This window comes from Lutzomyia longipalpis, chromosome 1 (genome assembly GCF_024334085.1).
Source record: "Lutzomyia longipalpis isolate SR_M1_2022 chromosome 1, ASM2433408v1".
In the NCBI taxonomy this organism is placed as follows: Eukaryota; Metazoa; Arthropoda; class Insecta; order Diptera; family Psychodidae; genus Lutzomyia; species Lutzomyia longipalpis.
This window is the reverse complement of record NC_074707.1, coordinates 15,960,404-15,987,470: the sequence shown is the minus strand read 5'-3', so window position 1 is coordinate 15,987,470 and position 27,067 is coordinate 15,960,404. Positions and strand designations below refer to the sequence as shown.

Here is a 27,067-nt window from a genome sequence, read left to right as displayed (position 1 = left end):
GCCCATTTCTTTCATTATCCCTATTAGTGATGGCCCGAGTGACCGCTCTATCCTTAACATCCTTAATCTTAGGGCATTTATGAACTTTGTTCGCGTAAAGCAACCGGCAGTTGGGGCAGCGAAAACTGCCCTCTCCCGTGCACGCCACTGAGTCCTCTCCCTCGTTATGGATTAAACCACATTTTTCACATCTTTTCCTGGCACCACATCGGGCTTCTGTATGTCCCAACCTTAAGCAGTTGTTACATTCAAAAATCTTAGGAGCATACGCTTGCACTGGAATCCTCAGCTTGTTGACTATGACGTAATCAGGAAGGGTGGTACCGGCAAAGACAATGCGTACAAAAGGTGTAGAGATAAGCCTCGTCTTATCATTTTCAACGACCTTCTTCTTGAGTCGATGGGCATCAACAACTTTGATCTCCCTAGTATCACCATTGAGAATCCCATAGCCTTCAGAAACAAAGCAACTCGTATCTTCACAATCATTCATAAAGATCTTACCGCTGACTTCAGCCCTGTTGGCTGGTATATAAACAAAGTTTTTCTCGCAAAAATCTTTATCCTCAACCAGCTTATTAGCATCATCCCTGGAAGTCATATTTACCTTAAGTTTATCTCGATTCACGGGATCAATGTTTTCAATACCCACATACTTCGCAAAGAGAGCACCCGAGACCCGACAGATAGACATGCTGTTCTTGTTTTTCGCACGCACGTATACAATAAATGGAGCTGCAGCTCCTTCAGCATACTTTCTCACTCTGACCAAGTCACTGAAAAAAGAATCCAATTTAATCCTATTTAAAGGACCTCAAGTAATAAAAAAAAATTCCCCCAATACCCAGCAGAAATCCCTCTGAAAGAAAATCAAGAAAAAATAAGAAAAAATCCGAAGATTAGCAAGAAAAATAAAGATTTTGTCACAGCTCTAAATACGTCCGTTCAGTACGAAGCGCAGAGCCCAATAGTGTAGAAGCGGATCTGTCAGCAAAAAAAATCATCAGCATATAGATCCTGTCATCGAGATAGAGATTGTAAGTCATGACCTTTAAATCTCGTACAGTGATTTAATCGATTTAGCCCATTTTTCATCACCTCTTTCTGCAACCTTTTCGTCATATGCGCTTGCCATTAAATGTAATATTCAAATTGATTATATTTGCAAATTTATGACTTTTTTATGCTCCACAATTGCCGTCCATTGGAGTTTTTTCCCCAACAATAAAAGAGTTCAATAAAAATTAATTTTTCGACAAATGTGATGATTGGAAACAAATTTTCGCATCCATTCAAGGTTGAAAATGTATACAGGAGTCAATTTGAGAGGTGTATTAAATGAAATAATTTGAGAAAATTTATGACCTTTCATGCCGATAAACCATTATGTACAAAACTTTTTTATGCTGCGCACAAAAAAAGTTTTCCTTATTTATGGATGTGTTGTAGTTGAATGAAAAAAAAAATCCGTGGAAAATTGTTGGAAATTCTTCCGTCATTTCCAGCAGTTTGTAATTCTAAAACAAGTTAAAAAAGAATTCTTTGAAATTGAGTGTTTTTGTAATATTATTTTTGCAAAAGAAAATTCTTGGAACGTTTTCAATAGATTATGTTTATGAGAAATAATTATTATGCAAAGAAGCGATAATAAAATTTGTGCTTTGCTTGCAATTTTGTACATAACTTGTAATTCTATATAGTTCTCGTTTGTTGGCTTTATGTGCACACGTTTGACGGAGGGCGGAAAATGAACAACAAAAAAGTCCTACTTGAGGATGCATTGAGAGCAAAGAGATATTGCAGCAGCTTCTCTTTGGCATGAGGAAAATCCATGCTTAATACGGAACTTTATACGAAAATTTATAAAACAATTTAATTTTTTTATCCTTTACTCCTTCACGTATAAGCATTTGGTTTCCCAACACGATCCTTCAGCAATTAAATGCATCATGCAACTTTGGTCGTCTGTTGTTGCCATAAGCTATGTATGTATACATAGTGCACCCCAAAAGCACCCTTAGGCTTCACATCAAAACCACCAAGAATCACAAATTTGTCACTGTTTGTTTTCAGGATTTAGAGTGAGAGCAGAGTGTCTGTTGTTAGTTAGGCAGGATATGGTGTGTGTGTGTGTGTGTGTGTGTGGGGAGCTTGAGAAAGAGGAGCCGCATCAGTCACTTCACAAAATTCAAAGTATATATACATACATAGACTGATAGCATAGTCCAATGAAAGAGCAATTGTAGTGCCCAAAGAGAGACTAACGTGTAGCTTTGAAATTTTGCTCTTCCTTCATTTAGTCTCACATTCGCTTTATCCATAGAAATTCCAATGAATTTGATATATTCTACTAAGCGCCTCACAGTCACCTAACTCTGTAAAGCTGCACTTTTTTTCCCTTCTACAAAGATTGTATCCACACATGCAGTTTTCCTAAATGCAACACCATTTGCATATAGAGTGATAATCGTGATTTGTATTCAATACACAATGCGCTGAAAAAAAAAGTAGCAAGGAAGTATTGCAAACTTCCCATCGTTGCGACTGATACATTCGATATTGAGGGAGCCATGGCAAGGAGGCGATAGAGGAACATCAATATAGGGTGTGTGGAATATGTATGGTTCAATGCAACACTTTGTCGGATGATCGATCTTGTGACAAACATTGTGCGACTGATTGATTGATTTATGCAAAATTTAAATTGCCACAGAATTGAATCAAGAGGAGATTGTTTCACTTCCCATATACGATAGTAACAGTGAAATGAACAAAAAATTACGAGTTTAGACTCCATTTGCAGATATTATGGGCAAATGTTAAATAAGGCAGAAAATTCAAACGAAAATATTTTCCGACTGAGGTAATAAAGGAGTTTATTCGATATTGCATGGAAAAATTCTTCATTAGAGGAAACAATTGGAATACGAGTGTAATAAAAATAGAATAAAAAATCTATAAAGAAATTTCCCATTTTCTAGTAGGATCAGCTTGGAAGAATCGGCAAAAATATTTTCAAAACTACAAACGTCGAAGATTTTTAACAAGATATTTCTATGCTTCAAGGTCCAATAATTAAAAAACAAAAGTTCTGAATAGCTAAAAAAAAATGGGAAACGTATTTTCATTGGCTTAACCCTTTAAGGTTTTTTTGGGTCATACGCTGACCCAAACGTGAAACATTTTATTTTTTCAATTATTTATGAATGTAATTGTTTTTCCATGTTACAAATGCATTAAAGTCACGCATAAAGGGTCAAAGAAGACGTTCTGAGTGAGAAAAGTCCTCTAAAAAAATTCATAGAACAAAAATTGCGATAAAAGAGCGCATGTTTCAATGTTTTTATGTTTCACGTTGAACGTTAAAGGGTTAAACTATCTTGAAGTCACCCATTGGCTTCACCAGCTTTTCTGCAATGGTAATTTGGAAAGTGCATAGGACTCCAATCAGCAGTTTTTTATTCATTTCCATCTTATTTTATCTTATATTGCTAATTTTATTTAAAATTTTGCAATTTTAGCAAAGAAAAGAATCGCAAATAAAATTATGGTAGTCTAGACACATACCAATAAATGAGTACGTAGTCATTACCTTGATTAAGAAAAATAAAGTTCCGAATAGATTTCAAATAAAACATAAACAGAATCTTTTGTTGTGAAACTAAAAGTATTTCTAACATTTTTTTATAGAGCAGAACCTAATAGATCTTTCTCAATAATTTAGAATTGTATAGCACAAAATGTGTCTCGGCTATGAGATTCATAATTATTACTTTTTGATCTATAAAATAAAATTTAAATATTTAAACTTGTAACGGTTTGAGGGCGTAAATTTTCTCATCCCCTAACAAAATTCTAATAATTTTAGCGGATCATGTTCAAGCATAATACGTGAAATGTATTTTGGCCGTAAAAGTAGATAGATGGCAAATTTGTGTGACCAAACTCACCTCGCCCATGTTGATGAATCCATGTTCAGCTGCCACGGCGTCTGCTACGTTCTTCCCGCCGGGAATATGGAGTGCCCATGTTGGTGTATAATGGCCATGGGTCATCTCATCATAGAGATCAACGTCCCATTCATTGTCACTACTTACACCACTACCCGTGCTGGCACATCTCACCGCCGATATATTACAATTAATTACTAATAATAGCACAACTATCTCGTATAAAATTGATTTAAATACATTTTCACTACACAACCTCATCCATTTGCTGCCATTGATGCTGGTCCATCGTACCACGTCGTTTGTCATTTTCCTTTCTTCAAATCTCTCCTCTTCTTCCCCGTAATTTCAATCACTTCGACGCGCACACACTTTGGATGCACAATGAAAGAAAAAACGAAAGAACAATTCGCTGCTGAATGTAATTTCGTTTAATAAATTGGCAGTGAATCAGATGCGATTTTGATTTGGTTGACTTTACACCGCATTCAGGGGTACGTTGTTTTCGAATAAATTGTGTGCAGATTGAATGATAGGTTGCAATGTATGTTGTAGGAAAACAATAATCAATCTACAACACTATCTGCCGCGATGCAGGTGAACTTTACAGAGTACTATACCACACAACCCTTGGAACTTGTTCAGAATACTCATCACACTGTTAGAATTTTGCACCAAACAAACTGCCTATATTTTCATCACTGAATCACGTGCATTATTTATCGTTCGGCATTATACATTTCCAAATGTGATAAATAAGATACGTAACGTTATACACATCCCCCTGTATTCACCCCAATTTCATTGATGTATTGCATTCAATATATGTATATGGGAAAACTTGTGCAATCTCGTCAATTTCAATTTATACGGATACAGAGAAGGAAATTTCAGAATTGAGTGTGTCAAACATTTGAGAATTCATCTCATCATTTCCCAATTCCGCAGTGTTGTGTACAACCCGCTACTATGTGCACCAAAAACTTTTCTTGATGTGCGACGACAAGAGGATGGTAGCTTCGTTCAACTCTCAAGAGGTAATATGATCCTTAATTTGTATATCTAGAAAGACATCAAAATAAAAGAGAACAGGATGAGAATAAATTTAGATACAAAGTATAAGGGGATATACTATCCCTCTTTGTCATGTTAAACATCCCTTCACTCTCAACTACCCATTTTTGGGAATTTTACTTCTCATTTATCTCTTCTCATGATCATAATCGTAAATCGACTTCTTCACAGTGTAAAGTATTTTCCTTTCTCTCTTGAATTTGTTTAAAGGAACTTCACAGCTCTTGATTTCTTGTAAAAGAATTGTCAATGTTCCATTCAAGCATATTAAAGGGCAAAGTTTAGGTAGTTCAAAGGGCATTTTTTTATTATTAATTATTTCCTTTATTTGTTTGAGATCCTTTTCTTACTCGTAATATTTTTTTTTCAAACATTTTTCCTATCGTTAGCTGACAATAATAAATTACGAACAGAAGATACAAAAAAAACATTGATAAAATTCAATAAAGGGGCCTTATTAAGCGACTAAGAAACCCTTGAAATTCGCTTGAAATCTTGAAATTTCAGTACAAAATTTAATGATTTCAAGGGTTTCTTGGCCGCTGAATTAGGGCCAAGGTTAGATTTTTTAATGTTATAATTAGAAAATTAGGATTTTCCGTTCAGGAACGTAGCAAGGAGGTTTTTAGGACGTTCAATAAACACTTTATTAATCAGAAAGTTCCGATTTTTCTTTGGAAGCCAAAAGACACTATTTTCAGGATAAAACAGTAAAATATCAACAAAATAAGATTTTCAAATGATTAAAAAAAATGTCAAAAGGAAGAATGATCGAAGTGAGAAAAAAAAGTCCAATGATTGAATAAAATTGTAAAGCGTTTGAAAAGAAAATCCAAACGTCAAAACGAAATGAATGTTGGCAAAGAAACGTCAGGCTAAAACGAATGAAACACAAGAAAAGAAGAATATTAGAAGAAACATCAAACGTTAGGAAATAAACTTCAAAATTTAAATAAAAGTCAAAGTTACCAAAAACAACAAAATTCAGAAACGAAACGTCAATCGTTTGAAGAAAAATGTCAAATATTTTGAAAAGTAATGTCAAACGTATTAAAAAAAGCGCCATTTAAAAAAATATTGTTTAATGTTTTAAAAATAAGTGTTAATTATAAGCTCTTAATTTGAATCAAACAACAATTCTTAACACATTTTCATTGTCTTGATTAGTTGGTTTTCTTTTTAATCAAAAATCCTTTTAAATAGGTTTCTCGTTACCTCTCTGTTTCTGATTTAATCCATATATCAATGAAATGAAATAAATATTTGAGATGAAGATGAGGAAAAGTTTGTGTCTTGATTCAAGAGAGTTTTGAGAAGTTTGTCAAAAGTTTACTTCACTTAAATTACATGAAGTCATCGTATTATCTTGAGTATGTAATTTTCTCTTAAATACATAATACGTCAATTCACAAAAAAGAAAATAAAATATTTAATTTGATGAAAAATTGAACTATTACGGTAAATTATTCATAAAAATTATCAAAATATTTAAATAATTTCTGAGTTTTTTTTTTAGGTTGAATCAGTCATATATCCATTTTATAAATCACAATTTAATAACTTTTTTTAATTAAAGATTTTCTGGGCTGTTATCGCTTAAATCATAGGAAAAATGAATAAGATTTCGCTAAAAATTCTTAAATGTTGCAAATTCTCCATTTAATATTATATTCCCAAAGTGGCAATAAGTATTCAAAGCTTATCTATATACCCCTGATTTTGTCATGTAAATGGCTAAAAGCTTCACATTCAACAATTTTTTAATATCAAAACGTGTCAATCACAGCCCCTTTTAGAGGTAGGTATACACACAATCGGTGCTATTGCTATTAGGAGACGAATAAACGTGACTGTGTAACTCATGGGGTAGGCAATGTAAATCATCCTTTAATACCCTTATCTAATTTCACATTTATTCTAAAGTGACTTACAATGTACAGAAGCAAAGCAATCAAATTCACCACCCCCATCCACAAAATTTGTATTGTCCAACACATCTACTAAACCCCCTATTATTGAGACCCATTGAGTTTCTGGGTTGTTCAACCATTCGGAGACATGCAAATTTTAACCCTTATTTCGGAAGTTGATCTCGTGCTAGTGACATTTAGGCTACCTCCTGTAAAATATAACTTTTCTCTCACCCACGCAACCCAACCCCATTCGGGGGGTGAAAATACAAATAACATTGTATTCCATTTAAATACAATTTAATAGAATTATAGACAATCTTCTCGCCTTAGGAGTGTGGTCCAGTTTAGAGAAATATTGTTTATGAACAAAAATACATTTTATGGGGAACTTTTCCAAATGCTTATGTTGTGAATATAATTTACTTAACACCCTGCAGCCACAAACATCCTCTCATGCAGACAAAATTTACTGGATACTACAGTGTGTTTACATTTGTGGGAGTCCTTGAATTTTTAATGGGAACAAATAAACACCACGATATAGCACACGCAGATTCCTCCACTATAAATATAATGGTGGTAAGACACAACATCGTCATGGTGCACATAATTTCAGAGTAGGAAAAAAATTAAAAGAGAAAATGGAAGAAGCACTGGAGCAATATTTGCTCCACCTCTCATTTTATCATTAACACTGGATGCAAAAGAAAATATATTGCGCTGGAAAATTTTCTTTTACCCCAACATGCAGAGTCCTCAAGGAAGGTTTACTAAAGAAATAATTGTACATTATGTATAGTGAAGAAGATGTCCTATGTTGCTCGTTAAGCTACATTATTTCACTGTGAGATAATTAGCACTTCGCACCCCTGATTAACTGTTTGATTAAGGAATCACATTTTGAGATTCTAGCCTTACTATGTGGAAGACATTAAAGATGATTACATATCTCATGTTGTGTACGTGACAAAGTTAGAGTTCACTGCCAAAAGGGATAAATCAAAACTTTTTTTTTTATACATAGTACTTGCTATTAACCTTCGCTCTTATCTTCCACTTTCTGAGAAGACAAAATCTCTTAAGATAATTACCTCTCTAGCAATTCCGCGAGAAAAAAAAGAAGGATTTCCAGGAAGAAGAGTGGTCTGACGCTGTCTGTTTAAATTATTTTAAAACAAAGTTTTTTTTTATCATAAAAGAACGATTCAATTTTCATTTTAATGCACAGAGAATATTCCTCTATTTATAGCTTCTTAAGATGTTTCCTTGGAGTGAACTTATTTATTTTATTCTTTATTAAAAGAAAAATAAATAAAGTGAAGCTGAATGAGTACAAAAGAACAGATTTACGGGATACAGGCTATCATCACTTAATTAATTTATGCTTTTATAAATTTCCACGCAAAAAAAAAGAGAATTTTAATCATATTAATTAAAATAAGCAATAAATCGTTAAGCATTATGGTATTGACATGCGATTGAAAGAGCTTTTTATTTAAATTAGTTGGTATACCACAATCGTGGCATACCAAGTATTGTAATCATCGGAAAAACCGACCACCTCAGATCGGGCTCAAACTTCGTATAAGCACGTTTTAGACATCCCACATTACGAAAATGGTGGTGGAAAATTTTTGATCCGGCCGGCCTGCCGGCCTGCCGGCCTGCCGTCCGGTGGCCCAAACTTTGGCTTATAGCTCAAGAACAGTAACAGATAGAGACTTCCGGTTTGAAGTTTTCTATAGAAATGTGGGTGTAAAATTTCATTTTTTCGCATTTTTAAAATCCAAGATGGCCGCCGTCCGCCATTTTGAACTATCGTCAACCACTTCCCTTATAGTTAGAGGTCTGAAATTTTAGTATGTTTTAGTGCTCAGTGAGACGTTTTCATCGATAACTCATACTTGAAAATCGGTCAAGCCGTTTAGCAAATATGGCGGTTTAAAGCAAAAAGTGTTTTTTTTCAATATAACTAGAGAACGGCTTGACCGATTTTGACCATCTTGGTATCAAATGAAAGGTATTGAAAAGCCCTACAACTGTCTAGAACATTTCAAGTTCCAGAAATGTCCGCAAGAGGCGCTAAAATTGAAAACAAAAATTGCCTAACTTAAAGGGGCAATATCTCCGAACATCTGTTATCGTTTTCCTTTAAATTTTGATATGTTGTAGCCTGACTCAATATCTATCACCAGTCCGAAAATGAAGAAAATCTATGTCGCCGTTTAGAAGATATAGCCATTTGAAAATTTCTGGAATTTGAAAAGTTCTAAGAGCTATATCTCCTGCACTGCTTGACCGATTTTGCTCATCTTAGTATCAAATTAAAGGGTTTACAAAACTCTACAACTTTTTAGAACATCAGAAACCTCTAGAATCATTCCCTGAGGACAAAAAGTGCAAAAAACTGTTTTGATCAAACAAATAACCGCCATTTTGTGTTCTGGAGGTGACCTTGAAATGTATCGAAATATATGTCAGATTATAGCTTATTTCAATAGCTTTCCATAACTAGTCAAGAAATTTCTGTAGGTCTAATAGAACTAAAGATATAATCATTTTAATCTGTCAAATTGCTAAATTTTACAAAAAATAGACTTTGCCTACTAATACTACTCACAAATTGAATTACAACGCATAGACTGACCCATCCGCGTTGTGGTATACCAACTCTAATAACTGGACGCGTTATGATTGACTTTTATTTAAAATACTCACCATTGTATTTTTTTAAGAATTGTTTTGTTGACATTTTATTCAAATGAGAATTAATTATTATAGTCTATTGCTATTTTTATTAAACATGACATTAATGAAAAATAATAAAGATTTATGTATTTTTGCAAAATATGTTTTGTAAATAAATTAATAAAAAAAAAAGAAAAAACAATTTTTTTTTATTTAATTTACCTTCAATTTCATTTTATTTCCCAAAAAAACTAAATATAAAGTCAATTTCGAAAATGAAAAGTAACACCTGACTTAGGAAACTCATTTTCGTGTACATTCAAATAAATAATGCAATTAAATTACAAATTTTCAGGTGTTAGAGCACATCGTATACCTTTGGGATCAAGGGTAGAAAATCGCAAGCAATGGCGTAACGTGAAGAAAAAGAAAAAGAAAGAAGCCTACAAAAGAGCATTTAATGAAGGCAGGAGAGTTGTCTCCCTACAAAACGCCTTCGGATGGTAAAATTTTGTCTATTTTAAGAAAATGAATGTACAAAATGATGCTGGAAATGCTCAATGTAGTGCCTTCTTGTGTCTAACGACCCAAAGATATATTCAACAGAACATCGAGGGAAACAAGTGGATAAAAAACAACATTATTCTAATGAAATGAAAATAACAGTTCACACAGTTTTTCTTTTCTTCTCCTCATCATCATACCTCACTAGGAATCCCACCTCTTCACTGATTTACACAGTTGTGTCCCCGACAATAGTAGCATCACACTATTAATTCACAAAATGCATGCAATGCATTTCAATTTACCGCAACAGGGTGACGATAATCAAGTTTACTTATTGTTTTAGAGACTTTTGTAACGCATTTGAAAAGCTAAACTCAACCCTCACAAAAGTCCAAAGTTTGGAAATTAAATTTATAATATTTAGTTTAGTTTAATAAAGAGATACTTGGACATTTGCTATGAAAATCCAGGGTGAGAGGTTAGAGGGAAAATTCAACCCAGAAAGAACATTTTATTTGAAACTATTGCAGATATTACGCTGTAAGAATCTTTCCAGAAAAATTCTTTGGGTACAGGGAGGTAGTCAAAAATCTATTCAAGGGGGTATTTAATAAAAAAGAAATTCCTTTTTAAAAGAACTCAAAAATATCGATTTAAAAGATAGAATTAGAAAGCGAGATTTAAAATATTATAGATATTTATTAGATAGAAGATTAGGATAACTCAACCAATTTAACGGTCGACGCATATAAATTAATAGTTTCTGACAATCCGTGCAATTCTAACGTTTGACGTTTCTGTTCAAATAATTGACATTTCTTTTCAAGCGTTTGATATTTATTTCCTAAAGTTTGAAGCTTCTTTAAAAACGTTTAACGAGTTTTTTTTTTAAGTTAACGTTTATAATAATGTTTGACATTTTCTATTACACGTGACACTCTTTTTCTAACGTTTAAAACATTTGAGACATTTTTTTTTCTAACGATTGACGTTAATTCCAACGTTTTTAGCCTAAAAATAATTCCTTTTGACTTATGCAAAAAAAAAGTCTAAACTTTCTAAAGTTTTAGGATGTTTTTTCAGGCACCCAAAAACCCTTCCTTGTTACACCACTGTTTCGTTTAAAGAAGTAGTAAAATCCAAGAGAAGATTGGCTGTATGTTTCTTTCAGCATATTTCTAAAACTATTTTCCTTCTCACCACTGTACCGCATTCTTGAATTCCATATGAGAGAAAATATAAAGTAATGTTAGCTCCTTTTGCCATTGCTATATATAAATATATGTATATACAGGTACATAGTAAGAAAACAAGCAACAATACAACGTCAATATACCCAGCAAATGGACCGCTTTGCTCTCTTCATCTTATTGTTGCTCACTGGCTGTACCTTGGCCGAATTGTGTGCCGGCAAACAGGTATTTTGGGCTTGATTTTTTCATGTCTACCTATTTCTCCGCCAGTTTCTTTATTTTCTTTCGTTTCTTCGCTTCAAGAATTCATAAATTGACTCTTTATTTTTTCCTTACTTCACCGGAGGCGCACACACCATGCGCCAAAAGGAACTTCCAAGACGTCCAAATAGGTAGATTTTCTAGATAGTTGCAGAGAGGTACCCGAGCGCTATGTATCCCTATTCAACAACGTATACAAAGCACTCGAAATATTATACACACAGAGAAGTCAATGGGAACAACTTGTGCGCGAGAGTGAGAGGAAAAAAGAAAAGATATATATAGCCATAGTATTTTCCAACGAACCAAAAGCAAAATTGTACCTACATAGAATTTCTCCCTGCAACACTCCTCCTGCTAAACCTCATCTCACACCTCGCTCAAATGGATTCAATGTGGAAAATATTCCATTTGTTTTCATCATCTTCCTCCTCGATTCTCAAAGTGGTATTATATATTTCTTTTTCGCATTGCTCGTGTCGCAGGGAGCAATTCAACAGGGGAAAATTGTATACCTATGCACACAGAGGGTACGAAAAAAAAAGAGAGAACACCCCCAACTCCACAGAGAAAAATTCCTCGCTTTTTGCATTAAGCCACCCCTTATGGGATTCACCCTCACACCCCTTGAGCATTCCATTCTACCCCATTTATTTCATTCGACAAAAAAAGAAGCATATTGTATTTCCGATTGAAGGGTGGTACACCCCCCAAGGTTTGATGAAAATATTTCATTTTGGTCCGCGTTTGTGATGGCTTTGAAGGGACTTTTCGTGTTAACATTCCATCGACTGAGTGCACTTTTCAAGAATGGTTTGTATCAAACTTCTTTCTCGCTGCACTTCTTTTGCTCATTGCAAACTTCTTTTTTATGTGTTCACAAATACTCAGAGCACTTAAATACTTATTAATCGCCAAACAATGGACCATTGTCTCAGTTTAGAGCGCGCGGTTATAGAATAAAACTCCTCTTATGTACTTCGCATATTTTTTTTGTCTTTAATTTCTACATTTCCAAACTCAATAGTTGAGTATTCTGTGTTATCTCACACACAACAGAGACACGATGAGAATGTCAGGCAAAAAAACCAGACAATTCATTGGAAAAACAAGCATTTAAGAAGAAAAAAAAAAGAAACGCATAATGCGAGGGGTTGAAATAAGAACGAGACCTAAAAACTGAATTGGAGTATACTTCTTAAGGCTTTTGCCTCTCAAAATTGTATTGTCTCCATTACATCATCATCTTCCATATACACACCCAACAATGGCCACAAAGTGTTAAAAAAACACAAACCAACAATCGTAACAAAAAAAGAACCGAGAAAATGTACAATCCGAGGAATTAACTCATAATACGCGTGGATTCGTGATGAAGCAATTCAATAAACTTGAACTTTTTCTCGTACTCTTGTTGTATATTATACATTTTCAAATTGCAATGTTAAGCAATGCTAAAAAAAAATCGTTAACACTTTAATTCTTTCGGCAACTCAATGCGGTCTACTATCCGAATTTTCTATGCTTTTTCGTTGAAATTATTATTTTCTTCGCCCCGGCATTGCACTCGTTTTTATTGCTTGGCAATCGAAATGAAGTCATGTGAAAACGAGAAAATTGGCAAATTGAACAAATTGCGAATGATATGGGGGTCATATTTTTTAAAGCATTTTCTCAGCTCATTCCTTTATTGTACACGCATCTTTTTTTTCTTTATCACCATTCGCAGAAGTTAAAAGAGGCTCATCATCCCATGAGAAGATGTACACACAATGTATGCAAAACAATAACATGTTCAGAGGTAATATAACGATTTAATGGGCTTAAGAAAGTATTGCCGTATATAATAAACTTTAATTAGAGTTATCTTTGAAGCTTTGAACTTGTGGAGCACTCTGACTAACTATTCAGCGAATGTTAATCTGCTCACGGAGTGAATATATCTAAATTGGCGGTAGATGTAATGACTGACCTGATGAAGGCCTGAATTTGACTTTGAAAAGTCTTTTGTCAATCTTCACGAATATCTGTCTAAAACCTAAGCTAAGGGGTTGATTCTGTCGAAAATTTTTAGAAGTTACAAATAAAAGAATTTTGAAATAAAATAAATCCATTTTAAACTTCAAAGATTATCTTAGATTTTTTTTTTAGCTTTTTCGGAATTCGGAAAAACATTTTTAATACTTTTTATATACCAGATAGCCCCTGATTCCTTAATCTACTAGGTATGCACATAATTCCTAATATAGATTACATATAAACATAAAATTATGTAGCCAAAATACCCAGAGGAGACACATAAGAAAAAAAAATATAGAAAAAAACATTCATCCCCAATGTTTGAAGGAAATCCTCAACATAATCCGTATTTGCTTTTTATCATCTCCATGTATCATTTCCTGTAGACAAGGAAATTTATGCTTCTCACATCGCGAACGTAAATTGCCTAATCTGAAGTAATGCAACCCTATAATGCGGAACCCCTCTGTGAAATTCCGCCCCAAAAAAAAGAAGAACTTGGCTTAAGGAGAAGGAAAAAAAGCCGCACATAATTCCTTTAATAATGGGAAATTCTTTTCCGCATACAAATCAATCTTACTCCCAATGTATGCGTGTATGATTTGCTGTGTAAAAGAAGAAAAATATATAAATGTGAAGCAAAAAGAAGAGTTAAGAAGCTTCATTTACATATTTCAACGTGGTATATTAGCCGTTTGTTATTTTTTTCCACCAGCCTTTTATATTGTATGGCAGCTCACACAAAAAAAGTCACTCTGTATGTACAAAGAATGGGTGAAAAGAAATCTCTTGCTCTGGCTCTTGACCTACCGAAATGACTTATGGTGGAACAAAAATGGAAGAAAAATTCCAATGGGCCAAAGAAGTTTTTTTTTTCGTTCAACGCCTTTCCTTCCTTGAGTTAGCAATTTGTTAGTAGAATGGTAGCAAGTGCCAATCATTAATTTATGTCAATTTCAATTCATTGCGCAACAAATTTTACCAGTATTCTATAAATAAAATCTCAAGTGCCATTTTGTACCAATCAATTCTTCATCAACATTGTGTACAATGTAGGAAGACAAATCATTGACGTAGCGCAATAATTTCCATTATCAACCACAATCACATCAATTTATCGTGCTCAATTTATTTCCTATTAAAATTTCAACACAATTCGCTTTTTTCCTCATTAATTGCAAACTATGTATGTATCGAATTATCCTGTCAATAAATTTGCAACAGTTTTTTGTATCTTTAAACAATCATTATATTGTTTCAACGTTCTATGTAGAACAGTGTGTCTATTACTTCCGGTATTCTTGCTGAGAAGGACAAAATATTTTCACAAAAATATATTCGTCGAAGAGATCAAAGTTATACATCTTTTGGGGACAATATATGATAAATAATGCATGAAATATGATTGAGGATATAGGAAGGAAAAAAAGTGTGTTCTTTCACCATGACAAATTACATTGAATTATTCGTCACAAGAGAAGGAAAAACTTAAGCATTCTTACTCCTCCTCCTCCCACACCACAAAAATTCCTTTTTCTTCACCCCCAAAAATCCATTTCATGCAAGATTTTACAGCACCAACTGTCCCTCCACACCAGCATCTCCATTCAACCTCGTCCATCTTCCTCCTCTCGGCTTCATCTTCATACACATGTTTGGAAATTGACACTCCCACCCTCCCTCCCCCCTTCTTCATCTCTTCCTGTGAGTGAGTCTAATAAAAACTTTGAGATTTTCCCCATCACAAGTGTTTTGTGTGACTTCTTCTCCATCATCTTTTACATCCGACGCTTTTCATGTCTGCTACGCGTACTCCCTTCATCATCCCATTCCCGCGCAAATTTTCCACAACTTTTAAACAACTTGTTATCAATTAAATTCAAAAGTTTTTACCATACTTTAACTTTGTATCGTGAGTCCAACGTAAAAGAAAGGTATTTCTCTATGTAGAATGTTAGGTAATATAGAAATATTTATATAGTATCATATACCTGTCTAACTAATTGAGATTCTTATATTTCTTATAATATATAGGTATAGGGCACATATTTGCAAGTTTTAATTAATATTTAACTGTGGAATTTTAGTTAATTATGTTAGATATGAATTAATCTCGCGGTGGTATTGCTTGATTTTCATTCCACTGGAATTTTGATGAATTCTTATCTCAACTTTTAGGTCTGAATCTGCTCAATCTTAATTGGTGTCTTTAATATTGTGCTTTACTTAAGATTTGGTCTTAAATGGTGTTTAGTTTTTGTAAGAAAAGTTTGAAAACTTTAAATCAACGTGATTTTCTTCGGAAATTTTCAAAATTTTTTGGAAAAATTTGGGAACTTTCGGGAAATCTAAAATATCTTTTGAAGGTATATTTTTTTTTCAAATTGACTTTCAAATTGGTATAAAAAAAATTAAGTTTTTAATACTTTTTTGTAAAATGTGGAGAGTGTAGAAAACTCTTCACTTTTTCCGTAATCATTTTAATCAAGAATAAATTTAAAGCTCATGCTGTGGAAAGCTTTTATCAAGAGGTGTTTATCAGGCGAATATTTGAAATATTTTAGCAAATCGTCCGAATCTCGACGAATGATGAGACGTTGACAAATAATCCGAATCTTAACGAATAATTCGAATCATGACAAATAATTCGAAAATTTCGTTAAGATAATCACTTCTTGGCTTTTATGCTGTTCTTTATGCTTTTAAAGTGACGCGGTTACAGAGGAGCATATGAGAATATTAAGGGTTAATTAAATCTTCATCGACTTTCAAATTTTCCAAGAAAATTAGAAAAGCCGAAGAAGCCCAATTATTTATGTATCCCTATAATTTGACATTTTCATGAATTTTAAAGACAAAAAACAATTTGGAAAATTTCATTTAAATAGAGGAAATCATTTTCAGAAAAAGTTATAGAACAGAATCTTTTCAAAAACAATTGTTTTAAAACTTGAACAAATCATTGGATCAAAGATTCAGAAATTATTTAATGCAAAAGAACCAAAAAAGAACCCATCTCCTCCTTTCTTATTTTAAAATTATTCAAATAAAAATATGTTGGAAAATGTTTCAACAAAAAAATAAATAAAAGCATTGTGGGCCATTGAAGCAAATTATGTAGGTATATTTTTATTGGTTTTATTATACAACCTATACAACGATTGACTTAATTTGACTCGATGTTTGTGATTTTTAGGAGCATACCAATGAAAATAAACCATACCAAAATGATGCAAATAATTTACATTAATAGAAAGAAGACAAAAAAAAGTCGAAAAAAATGTAAAAATATGTAAATGAAAAATGTTCCAATTTTACTCGGGAAAGAGAACATGCGAAGGCACAGAGAGAGAGAATCATAAAAATATGCAAATACGGTGAATATTGAAAATCTCTCGGTAAGTCTTGAAAATTAACTTGGTAGATTTTGTCTCTCTTTTTCACCTCAATTAAGACCCATATATTGTGGAATTGATTAAAAAAAAAGTCTCACGGTAGCAAATGGGTTATAGAGAGATGTAATTTTAGTGGATTTATCTGACTACTCTCACCTTAATTGCAACCTAATAGTGCTGCTATGGGTGTTTCATTAATCAATGTGGTATACGAGAGTTTCTTTTGGAGTCACTCTCAATGTCTTTTTTTTTCTTCTTCACCAAAATGCCATATAGAGGAAATCCTCATTGTTAGCACCATCAAGAGTGACCCCAACATGGAAAAGCTTTTCATCTCATAGCAAATTGGTGTAGGAAAGTGCATTGAGACATCGACATTTAAATCCGCGTTCACTCAAATGAACCTTGAAATTACTTATTGTGGTTTTCATTGAACCAACACGACTTTTTTCTCTACACCATCTTGCTATATGTTGCGAATGTAGCACTATTTGTGGGTTATTCAGCCATGTAATTTCCTGATAGTTTTGGGTGGTGGTGGGATACAACCCAGTAACTAACCATCTACCAATTTCACATTTTCTCTCCCCCCGTGAAATTATCAGTTGCTGTATTTGTATGTTACCAACTTAATAGTCTTCGCAGCTGCATTTTATTGCTTTGGCTTCTTCATTAAGTTCCATGGTTAATGATTCTTTAGTTTGGTACGCTCGCAATTGGCAAAAAGATGTGCTCAAAATACGTAAAATGCTTTAACCAAAAACTTAATATTAAACTTTTCTACTCCAAATTCATGGAAGTTGCTATATTATCGAGAAATCTTATAATAAACTCACATACTATGTATGTATGTATTATGTAGATAGACAAAGTTCAAATGTCTTATACGCTACTTCGTATTAAATTACATACATAGAATGAATGAGTTTAAGTAAAGAATTTTATCTCAAGATTATTTACCTCAAAGAAGCTGAGAAATATTACTGAAATTTTGAGAAATATGTGTAGGGGCCCTCACGATCAAACGTAACTAAACGATTAGAGTAAAAGAATAACAGCTCTAAATAATTTGTAAATTGATTATAATTTATAACATCTCCTCCACCGATTGAGGAGTAAAGGACAAAAATACTGAACTTAAGCCGAAATAGTACTGAAATCAAGCAGAAAAGTACTAGAATCAAACCTAATTCAAGCCTAAATGAATTAAATTTATCCCTAAAAACGATTGAACTCAAGTTTAAACAACTAAATTCAAGCTTAAATAATTTATTAGATTTTTAATCCTGAAAAGTCTTAGATTGAGGGGCGAAAGCTTCCACAAAAAGCACTAAATAAGCGCCACAATAGGGGAGACCGGGGTAAAAAGAGTCATTTTCGAATTTTCAAATGCCAATTTCTCCCAAGTTATAAATCGGAAAAATCGGAAAAAATTTGGGGTGGAAAGCCCTATACACCTACAATTTTTGACAGTAATTTGGAGGTTATGTGATCAGTACTTTGGGAGTTAAAAATGAAAATAGATTTTTGGCCCATTTCCTAAACTTTTGCGTATTGAGAAAAACGAGTTTTCCGAAGTTTTCCTTCAGCAATTTTCCAATCTGATATTTTTTCTCACTAGCTGGGTTACTTCAGAACACGTTGCCAAGGTGTATTTTTCAATAACTTTTAATGATTTTTCTGAACAATTATTTGAATCAAAACATACCCCTTGGGGTAGATCGGGTCAACCCATGTAAATCATATGGGAGTTCGAAATTTTTGACATATTTTCTATCCATTTGTTGCAAAATGGCGTGATTGAGAAAATCGCAAAATTCTCTGTTTTAGTGCGTATAAAAGTGAAATTCCTTGTCGCGGATCAAAAGGTGAGAAGTTTAGCTATCAACTACTATCAATCTCTCAGGTGGAAAATCATTGGAAATGTCGGAAAATTCGACCGACTTTATTTAGCCAACTGGTGACTATATTTACCCGCCGCGTTTAAAAAAAGTCAGAAGCGGAAGGGTTTAGGAAAAGCTCGAAAACTCATATTTCCCGTGGAGATAGAGAAAAGTGGTCTGAGACAAAGTTGTAGGCCAGGAAATTTCCTATAAGAATGACCTATCGAGGAAATTTTCTTGCCCTTGGGGAATCATGCAGATAAGGATTTATGCAAATTGACTTTTTTTTACCCCGGTCTCCCCTAAGCTTAGTTTACATTCTTGGCAAATAGATATCAAGAAAAAAACTTCACAGCGCGCTATTAAAATATGCACCGAGAAATAAAAAAAATCTGCTTATGCTTACATTGACTCAATGCATACACATGTTCTTTGCATACTTTAGTAAATTCTCTAACAGTTTGAAATGTCAATATTTGCATTATCTAATGTGCAAAAATACATATTCTATTTATCTTCGAGGAATTTAACTTTAATTTAAACAGTGACATGTAAATCTCGCGCAACTTGTTCTAGTTTTAAATTAAATAATTTAATAATACGCAAAATGAATTAAATCAAAAAAATATTCTTATCATAGATATTTGTTTTACTTTCACTTCTTCCATATAGATAAGTGTGATACCTGCTTGTGTACTATAGAGCAACCTGTGATAAGTGCGATGATAAGGGGGCTTAGTTATCAATTTTCGCCACCATTTGCGTATTTAGCATATTCATCCACACACAGAGTTGATGGTATCAATGGAAACACACAAAGAATAAACTCTCGTATTGCGAAATACACAACATTTTTCGCGCTAATTTGAATATCTCAAAATAAACACAACAATGAATTCTAAATTGGTTAGCTAAAAGAGCTATGGTGAAAATTTTTTGGATATGTTCCAAATGAACCGACAAAAGGTGCATTTAATTGAATTGTTCTCGGCTACTTGGAGCTGTTTGAAATTGAGAATGAATGAAATTCCTGAGAAACGCCACTCGAGCAATACGAAATTTTCAACACACATTTTCTATATGTCTTTCTTGGTCAGACGAATGCCAATCTTATCGGTTTCCGCTGTTTCACCTAAACTTGACTTGTAAACCACTTTTGAAGTTCCTCACAATTTGGTGCGCTTCTCTGAAGAGGGGAGAATGAGTAAAATAGATAAAAGAATTGAAGGCAAATTGTCTGTCTAGGGGGAAACATTTTCTCCATTCCAGGTAATGTATTAGTTAGTTAGAAGTATCTCCTCTCCTTCATTTCTGAATTCTTAGAAATTGACCTGAAATCCAATGAACTGTTCATGGAAAATACAAACATAAAATATTCCCGAGAGGAAAATTACTTCTTAAAGATATTATGAGTTTTATAAAGAAAAAAAAACTATTTTTATACAGAAATTATTAAAATGAAAGGAAAGAAAAGTAAAATGATAAGAAAAAATTTAAATAAAAGGCTAGTTATGAACCACATTTGGAGCAGCGATTAAAGATTTAAGAAAATTGAGTCATTGCAGCAAAATAGAAAAAAAATAAAAGGAAGAAAAAAATGTTTCCAAAAGAATTTGGGAGAAAATTCCTGAGTAACATTATATATGGCAAACCTTCGACGCTATTACGTCCAAGACAGAGCTAAAAATTCTAAACTGGGGACAAAAAATCTCAATTCTAACGAATCTTCGCCATTTGAATCCTATTTTGATCCTAATTCTTCGAAAAAATAATATTGTCGAAAAGATAAAATAAATATTGTGAAAGTTTTCTATAATTGATGATAACTTATTGTCCAATTAAGAAGAAGGAAAGTAGAGAGGATAAAATTCCATTGGATAGTCCACAAATTTTGCTCTATTTCTTGTCAAAAAAATATAGGACAGACATTTTTCGAAAAATACTCGAATATTCTTCGATTGAGAATTCCTTATTATATTCCCTAGAATACATAGCTTGATATCTATGCAGCTATTAGGGGAAATTAGCAAACACAAAAATAGCGAATTTGTATAGGTATAAGGGATGGATGGGATGGATAACTAATAACTTCTAGGTACAAAAGATTACAAAATGACGTCGTGACATGAAAATCATTACATCTAGTTTGATGTAGGTAGCATAAGTTAGATCTGCAGATCTATAAGCTTATATTTACTTCATCAGAGTAATTTTAGTATGAAATTCTATTTCATGAAGATCATGATGAGTTCTACAGTTATAATTAACCTATGAAGATTTTTACAGATCCCGGATAATTTTTAACTATGAGCTTTCCGATTATATCATTAACAACGATCATTAAGCTTGAAGAATTTGCTAATGATCTTGGAAAATTCAAGCGTATGATCCTAGATTATCTGTCTTTTCCGATCAAGGACCTAAGCTTTCCGATAAAAACTATGAATGATCATTGCCTTATTGATCCTGATATTGGAAAATTCTCATATTAAAATCAGAACATTCTATCCAATAGAACAATTTTTTTCTAAATAGAAAACTAGTTCAATTACAATTTCCATACAAGCCATCATTATATATTCTTTTATTTCAAATAAATCTGAACGATATTCATCATTTCTTCGATAACTCTTCGAATCTAACTGACAAAAAAACCTTCTATTTGATAAGGAGGCCAAGATCACAGGTGCTACTTTGAAGTAACAACCACTACATGACATGACCACCCCATAAAGTGACTAAAGAGAAAAGAAAACATCAATCAACGCAATTTATTTTCGTTCTTCTATTTTCTTTCCGGTACCCTCCCGAATCGTCACATGGCTAAATGCAAAAAATACCTTCTCTCCTCCACATTATCACAGTTTTTTCCCGTGCTCTGACTCACTCTTCAACAGAATCACTCACACTCACTAAAAAAAAAGTGGTGCGATGAGACTTTGGGATACATTCACAAGAAATCTAATTATCGTTTTGATTTATAGGTGGTCAGGGGATATTTTAAAACTATTGGTCGTTTTTTCTTCTTCTTCGATAAATTTCCCCCCAGTCTATAAAAACTTCAATATGTATTCGATAGTGAAAGAAGAAGCCAAACGATGCTTACTTTACTTTGATGGTCAAGCATCTATTATGTTAGGTATAGAAGAAGTAAAAATGATGCCTTTTACCTGAATGATGCTGAGGAAAAGTATTGGTTACTTTAAGATGAACGAGTACATTGTTGGTGAAGTAAATGTTCCGTATGGGTAACGTACTTTAATGTATTTTCAAGAGTGAAGCGGCATTGAGAAAATCATTCCGGGTTTAAACGAAATAAAAAAAAAATAACTATATATACTCGGAAAAGTGTACGTTTTCATGCAAAACCTGAGATACTACATCAGACAAGACATAGATGAGGTTGCGTCAGAGGAGCAGGTTTTTTTTTGCAGCACAGGTAAAGTGCATCAGGTAAATTCACAACTAGCTAATGAAAAGTTAGTGGCGGAGTGAATCTCAATTCCAAAGTCATGGGACTGCGAATCTTCGTAGTGTGAGAGAAGGAGGGAATGAAGAGGCAGTCAACACATCAACCGAGATTCCATCAGTCGAATGTCAGACAGAGCCCCAAATTCCAATGCAAATATAATGGGGTACTAGTTGAAATAATACCTAAATGTTTGTGCAGTTCGCAAGATGATTAATTCACACGCTCACTTTTGCTATTTTCACTGCAATTTCCGCACACAAAATTCACATTTTCCATACATGAAATTATACACCACAAACACCAATCAAGATGTCAATTTTGACTGCGCGATGGAACGTCCTCCTCCATTCACGTTTCACCAAACACTGGGGAAGATTTTGTTTTGTAGTACGAACACACGGCACGAACTGTATGTATGCGATTCGCGTTTCACAGACGGTGCATCGTGAGGCATGGAAGAAACAAACTCTGGCGCCTCTAGTGGGAAACTTCAAGTTTTCCTCTATAGGAAAGAAAATAATATTAATATTATATTATATGTATGTATTTGTATTCCTAATTTAAATGAAATTGTAATTTTAAATTACTGACTATAATTTAAAAAAATAAAGAATTTGAATATAAGTTTTATGGTTTTAATTAGAAACTACCCGAAAGCACATTTTTGCACCTGGTAACACTAAAGGTGCAACTTCATATCTTGAAACATTAACAGTAGCTTAACCATCAATTAATTCTTCAATTTTTAAATTAAAGTTAATAAATAAGGTAGAAAATGTGGAGCATACCGTGTGAAAACATTCGCGGCCTTCATGCAGTCCTGCCTTTTCTTTTATAAGTTTCCCGGTCAAGGATAATTGTACTAATTCGTGCTTAAGTTGAAAAGAAGTTTTCCACCGCACTATTCTCGACTTTTTAAGGCATTACAAGCAGTCACAACATTAAAGACACAAATGAAATAGAAATGGCCCTTTTAAGAAAGTATTCTAGGTACATATTGTCTTTAACAGGGAGAAATTTTTATTGGGTTACCCATTAACCAAGCAAATGTCAAACGGAAATTTTTTACTTGGTTGCGACATCCATTTCGAGATGACCCAATATATCACCGATACCTGGAAAAAACTTACCTAGGCAGGTGTAAAATCTAGTCAGTTTACATCTACACTCAAATGATGTTTAAGGAACGTTGTTTCACTTCCTTTCGTATTTATACAGTTTTCAGACATTTTCTTACCATTTGGCTCCACAGGACCTTGAAGAAGATTTGAAGAAGCTCATCGAAGGCAGGATGAAAAAAAATAACAAAGAGCTAAAATTCTATTTTCAACTTCAATTTTCTTAACTTTAAACGAGAAGCTTGTTGCAGATGAATATTTTATTTGTCCTCAATTTGTGTTATAAATGGTTGGGGATACGTCCATCCCGTTTGACTGACGGAAGCCAAAAGAGGCCGAATCCAACGCTTTCGAGCCGAGCTCTTTCTTTTTCCTCCTTCTCCGCGCTCACAGCGCCACTCGTGGCAATATCGCCACAATCTTTGAATTATTTTGAAAAACGAAATTAAAGCGTTTTTTATAATATGACTTTACAGTGATGCCCTCGCATAAGGGACACTCAGATGTACTCTTCACAATCATTATATTTGTAAAATGAGTAAGAGAACATCCTAAGTGTCTTTTATGCTAAGGCACGACTTTAAGATGAGCATCATGTAGTACCTATACAGTAAAGACATTAAAATTAGTTGGTGTTCCACTTCGTGGCCAACACCAAGTATTGTAATCGTCGGAAAAACCGACCACCTCAGATCGGGCTCAAACTTGGTATGAGCACGTTTTAGACAACCCACATTCTGAAAATGGTGGTGGAAAAATTTTGATCCGGCCGGCCTGCCGGCCCGGACTCCACGTTTTGCCTTATAGCTCAAGAACGGTAACAGATAGAGACTTCCGGTTTGAAGTTTTCTATAGAAATGTGGGTGTAAAATTTCATTTTTTCGCATTTTTAAAATCCAAGATGGCCGCCGTCCGCCATTTTGAAACACCGTCAATCAGTTCCCTTATAGCTAGAGGTCTGAAATTTTAGTATGTTGTAGGGCTCAGTGAGACGTTTTCATCAACAATTCATACTTGACAATCGGTCAAGCCGTTTAGCAAATATGGCGGTCTAAAGCAAAAAGTGTTTTTTCGATATAACTTGAGAACGGCTTGATCGATTTTGACCATCTTGGTATCAAATGAAAGGTATTGAAAAGCCCTACAACTGTTTAGAACATTCCAAGTTCCAAAAACATCGCAAGAGGCGCTAAAATCAAAAACAAAAATTGCCTAATTTTAAGGGGCAATATCTCCGAATCCCCATCATCGATTTTCTTTAAATTTTGATATGTTGTGGCCTGACTCAATATCTTTCACCAGTCCGAAAATGAAGAAAATCTATGTCGCCGTTTAGAAGATATGGATATTTGAAAAATTCTTGCATTTGAAAAGTTCTAAGCACCATATCTCTTGAACCGCTTGTCCGATTTGGCTCATCTTAGTATCAAATTAAAGGTTTTGCAATTATCTACAACTTTCTAAAACATCAGAAACCTCTAGAACCATTTCTTCAGGACGAAAAGTGCGAAAAACTCTTTTTGTGAAACAAAAATCCGCCATTTTGTGTTCTAGAGGTGACCTTGAAAATCATTGAGATATATATATCAAATTATAGCATATTTCAAGACCTTTCCAAAACTAGTCACGAAATTTCTGTAGGTGTTATAGAACTAGAGATATGACCATTTTTATGCATCAAATTGCTGAATTTCACAAAAAAATTAACTTTGCCTACTAATTCTGCTCACAAATAGTATTACATCGCATAAACAAACTTCTATACGTTGTGGGACACCAACTCTTATAACTGGACGCGTTATGATTGACTTTCTTTATTGATATCTGCAAAGCCTGCAAAGCATTTGATACAGTGAATCACAATACACAACCATTACTGAAACTAAAGACATATAGTGATCTAAGTCTCTTAACTAATGACAAAATAAAAGTTTTTATAAGAGGGATAAAAGTACTATATTGAATGAATGATTAAAATTGAATTAAAATTAATTAAAAAAGAAAAAGAAATGCCAACGACACGCGGTGTTCCCAAGCGGTCCCCCATCCAAGTACTAACCGCGCCCGATGCTGCTTGACTTCGGTGATCGGACGAGAACCGGTATGTTCAGCATGGTATGGTCGTTGACGAGAGTTTAGCTTCACCCTGTGTTCCTATGATAAATTTTCAGTTAAAGATTTTCTTTTAAATCTAAATAAATCTTCCCAAAATTTTAAAGTAGAGATTTTTTTGCTGAATCCTCGACTTGTTTTTTTTTATACCAAAAAATTTGCTGCCAAAATCTCCTGTGGCTCTATAATTTTTTAATCAAATAAAAATCCAGCTAGGAAACACTTTCTTGGCTATTTTCCAATAACAAACAAAAAATAAAAAAAATCAGTGGACATTGTGGGCAATGCACAATACACTGAGAAATATTCAGAGCACCGCGAAGGCGTTATGCGTCAAGAAATTCAACCGCTAATTTGCGCAGTTAATACAGCCCAGGATATCTGGCAGTGGCAACTTAATATATTTTTGCAATATGATTTATCGTGGCACAGGCAAATTAGAATTTATTGCCTCTCCTGACGGAGGATCTATTTTTACAAATGATTATCGTCTTTCAGCACCACCTCCGCGTGAGTTTAAACAAAGTCCGTGTGAAACAAACCCATCCTTATCTTCTTTTGTGCTATGTATGTATGTATAGGGTAGCTCCAATGGCTATGTACATTCCACTGATATACGAGATATTTTAGCGCGAGAAAAGTCAGGTATATATTTTCTTTTGCAAAGAATATCTTCAATCTATAAATTTCCACCTGATGATTTGGCATTCATGAGAATGGCTAAAATTTAAATTTCTCCCTTCTCGGTTCCAAAAAGATATTTCTAGCACGTTCGTGAAATATTTTGGTGACAGGGATCTGGGCTCCTTCGGGGAAGGTGTGTGTGTGCAAATAATTTATTTAGTAAGGGAGAGGAAACATTTTTCAAGTCCCCAATCTCTTCTGTACCCCCATAGCATTAAATTGTAATGCATTTTTAAATATCGCATAAGAGTCCTTAATTTTCCTTGGAGATTTTTGAGTTTTTTTCTTCCTAAAGAATTCTATTGATTTTTTAAATCAGAGGAAAATGGAAAATTACCGTTGAGAAAATTTTTTATCGCAACCCAGGTAAATGTCACATGCCAAAAGGTATTAAATTTATGAGAAAAAAACTTAGGAGAGACTAGGGTAGAATAGGAGAACTACAATAAAATTGTTTCTGCAGCTTTTTTGTTCAATTCAATGGGGTCGATTCTGTCAAAAATCTTTTATTTTCTTTTAACATAAAAGTTGTTGTAAGATTTTGACAGTTGATGTGTTTGAATCGTTCTGTTTTCATTATTTTTCTAGAAAACAGAAAGATCTTCAAAGGGTCCTGGAAAAAATATTTTTTCATTAAAAAGACGATTAAAGAAAAAACTGTCAAAATCTTGCAAGACTTTTCATAGAATACCTCAAATAGTGATAATATTGTAAGAATTGTAAGAAAAGAAAAGATTTCCTGCAAAACGATTTTCTTTTACACGTCTTTCGCTCTGAAATACATTTTTCCTAGCTTTT

General features: G+C 33.6%; 1 protein-coding gene and 1 non-coding gene across 2 annotated transcripts in view; both read right to left on the bottom strand.

Moving 5' to 3' along the window:
- LOC129792994 (furin-like protease 1) overlaps nucleotides 1-22,719 on the bottom strand; it is a 94,090-nt gene extending 71,371 nt beyond the window's left edge. Inside the window, exons 1-2 of the mRNA XM_055832518.1 lie at nucleotides 22,538-22,719; nucleotides 3,951-5,012 (exon numbers count right to left, since the gene is read on the bottom strand). Of these exons, the coding sequence (XP_055688493.1) occupies nucleotides 3,951-4,259 (309 nt within the window). The 5' untranslated portion in view covers nucleotides 4,260-5,012; nucleotides 22,538-22,719. The remainder of the gene's footprint in view (nucleotides 1-3,950; nucleotides 5,013-22,537) is intronic.
- A 2,764-nt stretch (nucleotides 22,720-25,483) lies between these two features.
- LOC129788209 (5S ribosomal RNA) lies at nucleotides 25,484-25,602 on the bottom strand. The gene has a single exon (XR_008750322.1). It is a non-coding gene; the product is annotated as a 5S ribosomal RNA (ribosomal RNA).
- Between the last annotated feature and the right edge of the window lie 1,465 nt (nucleotides 25,603-27,067).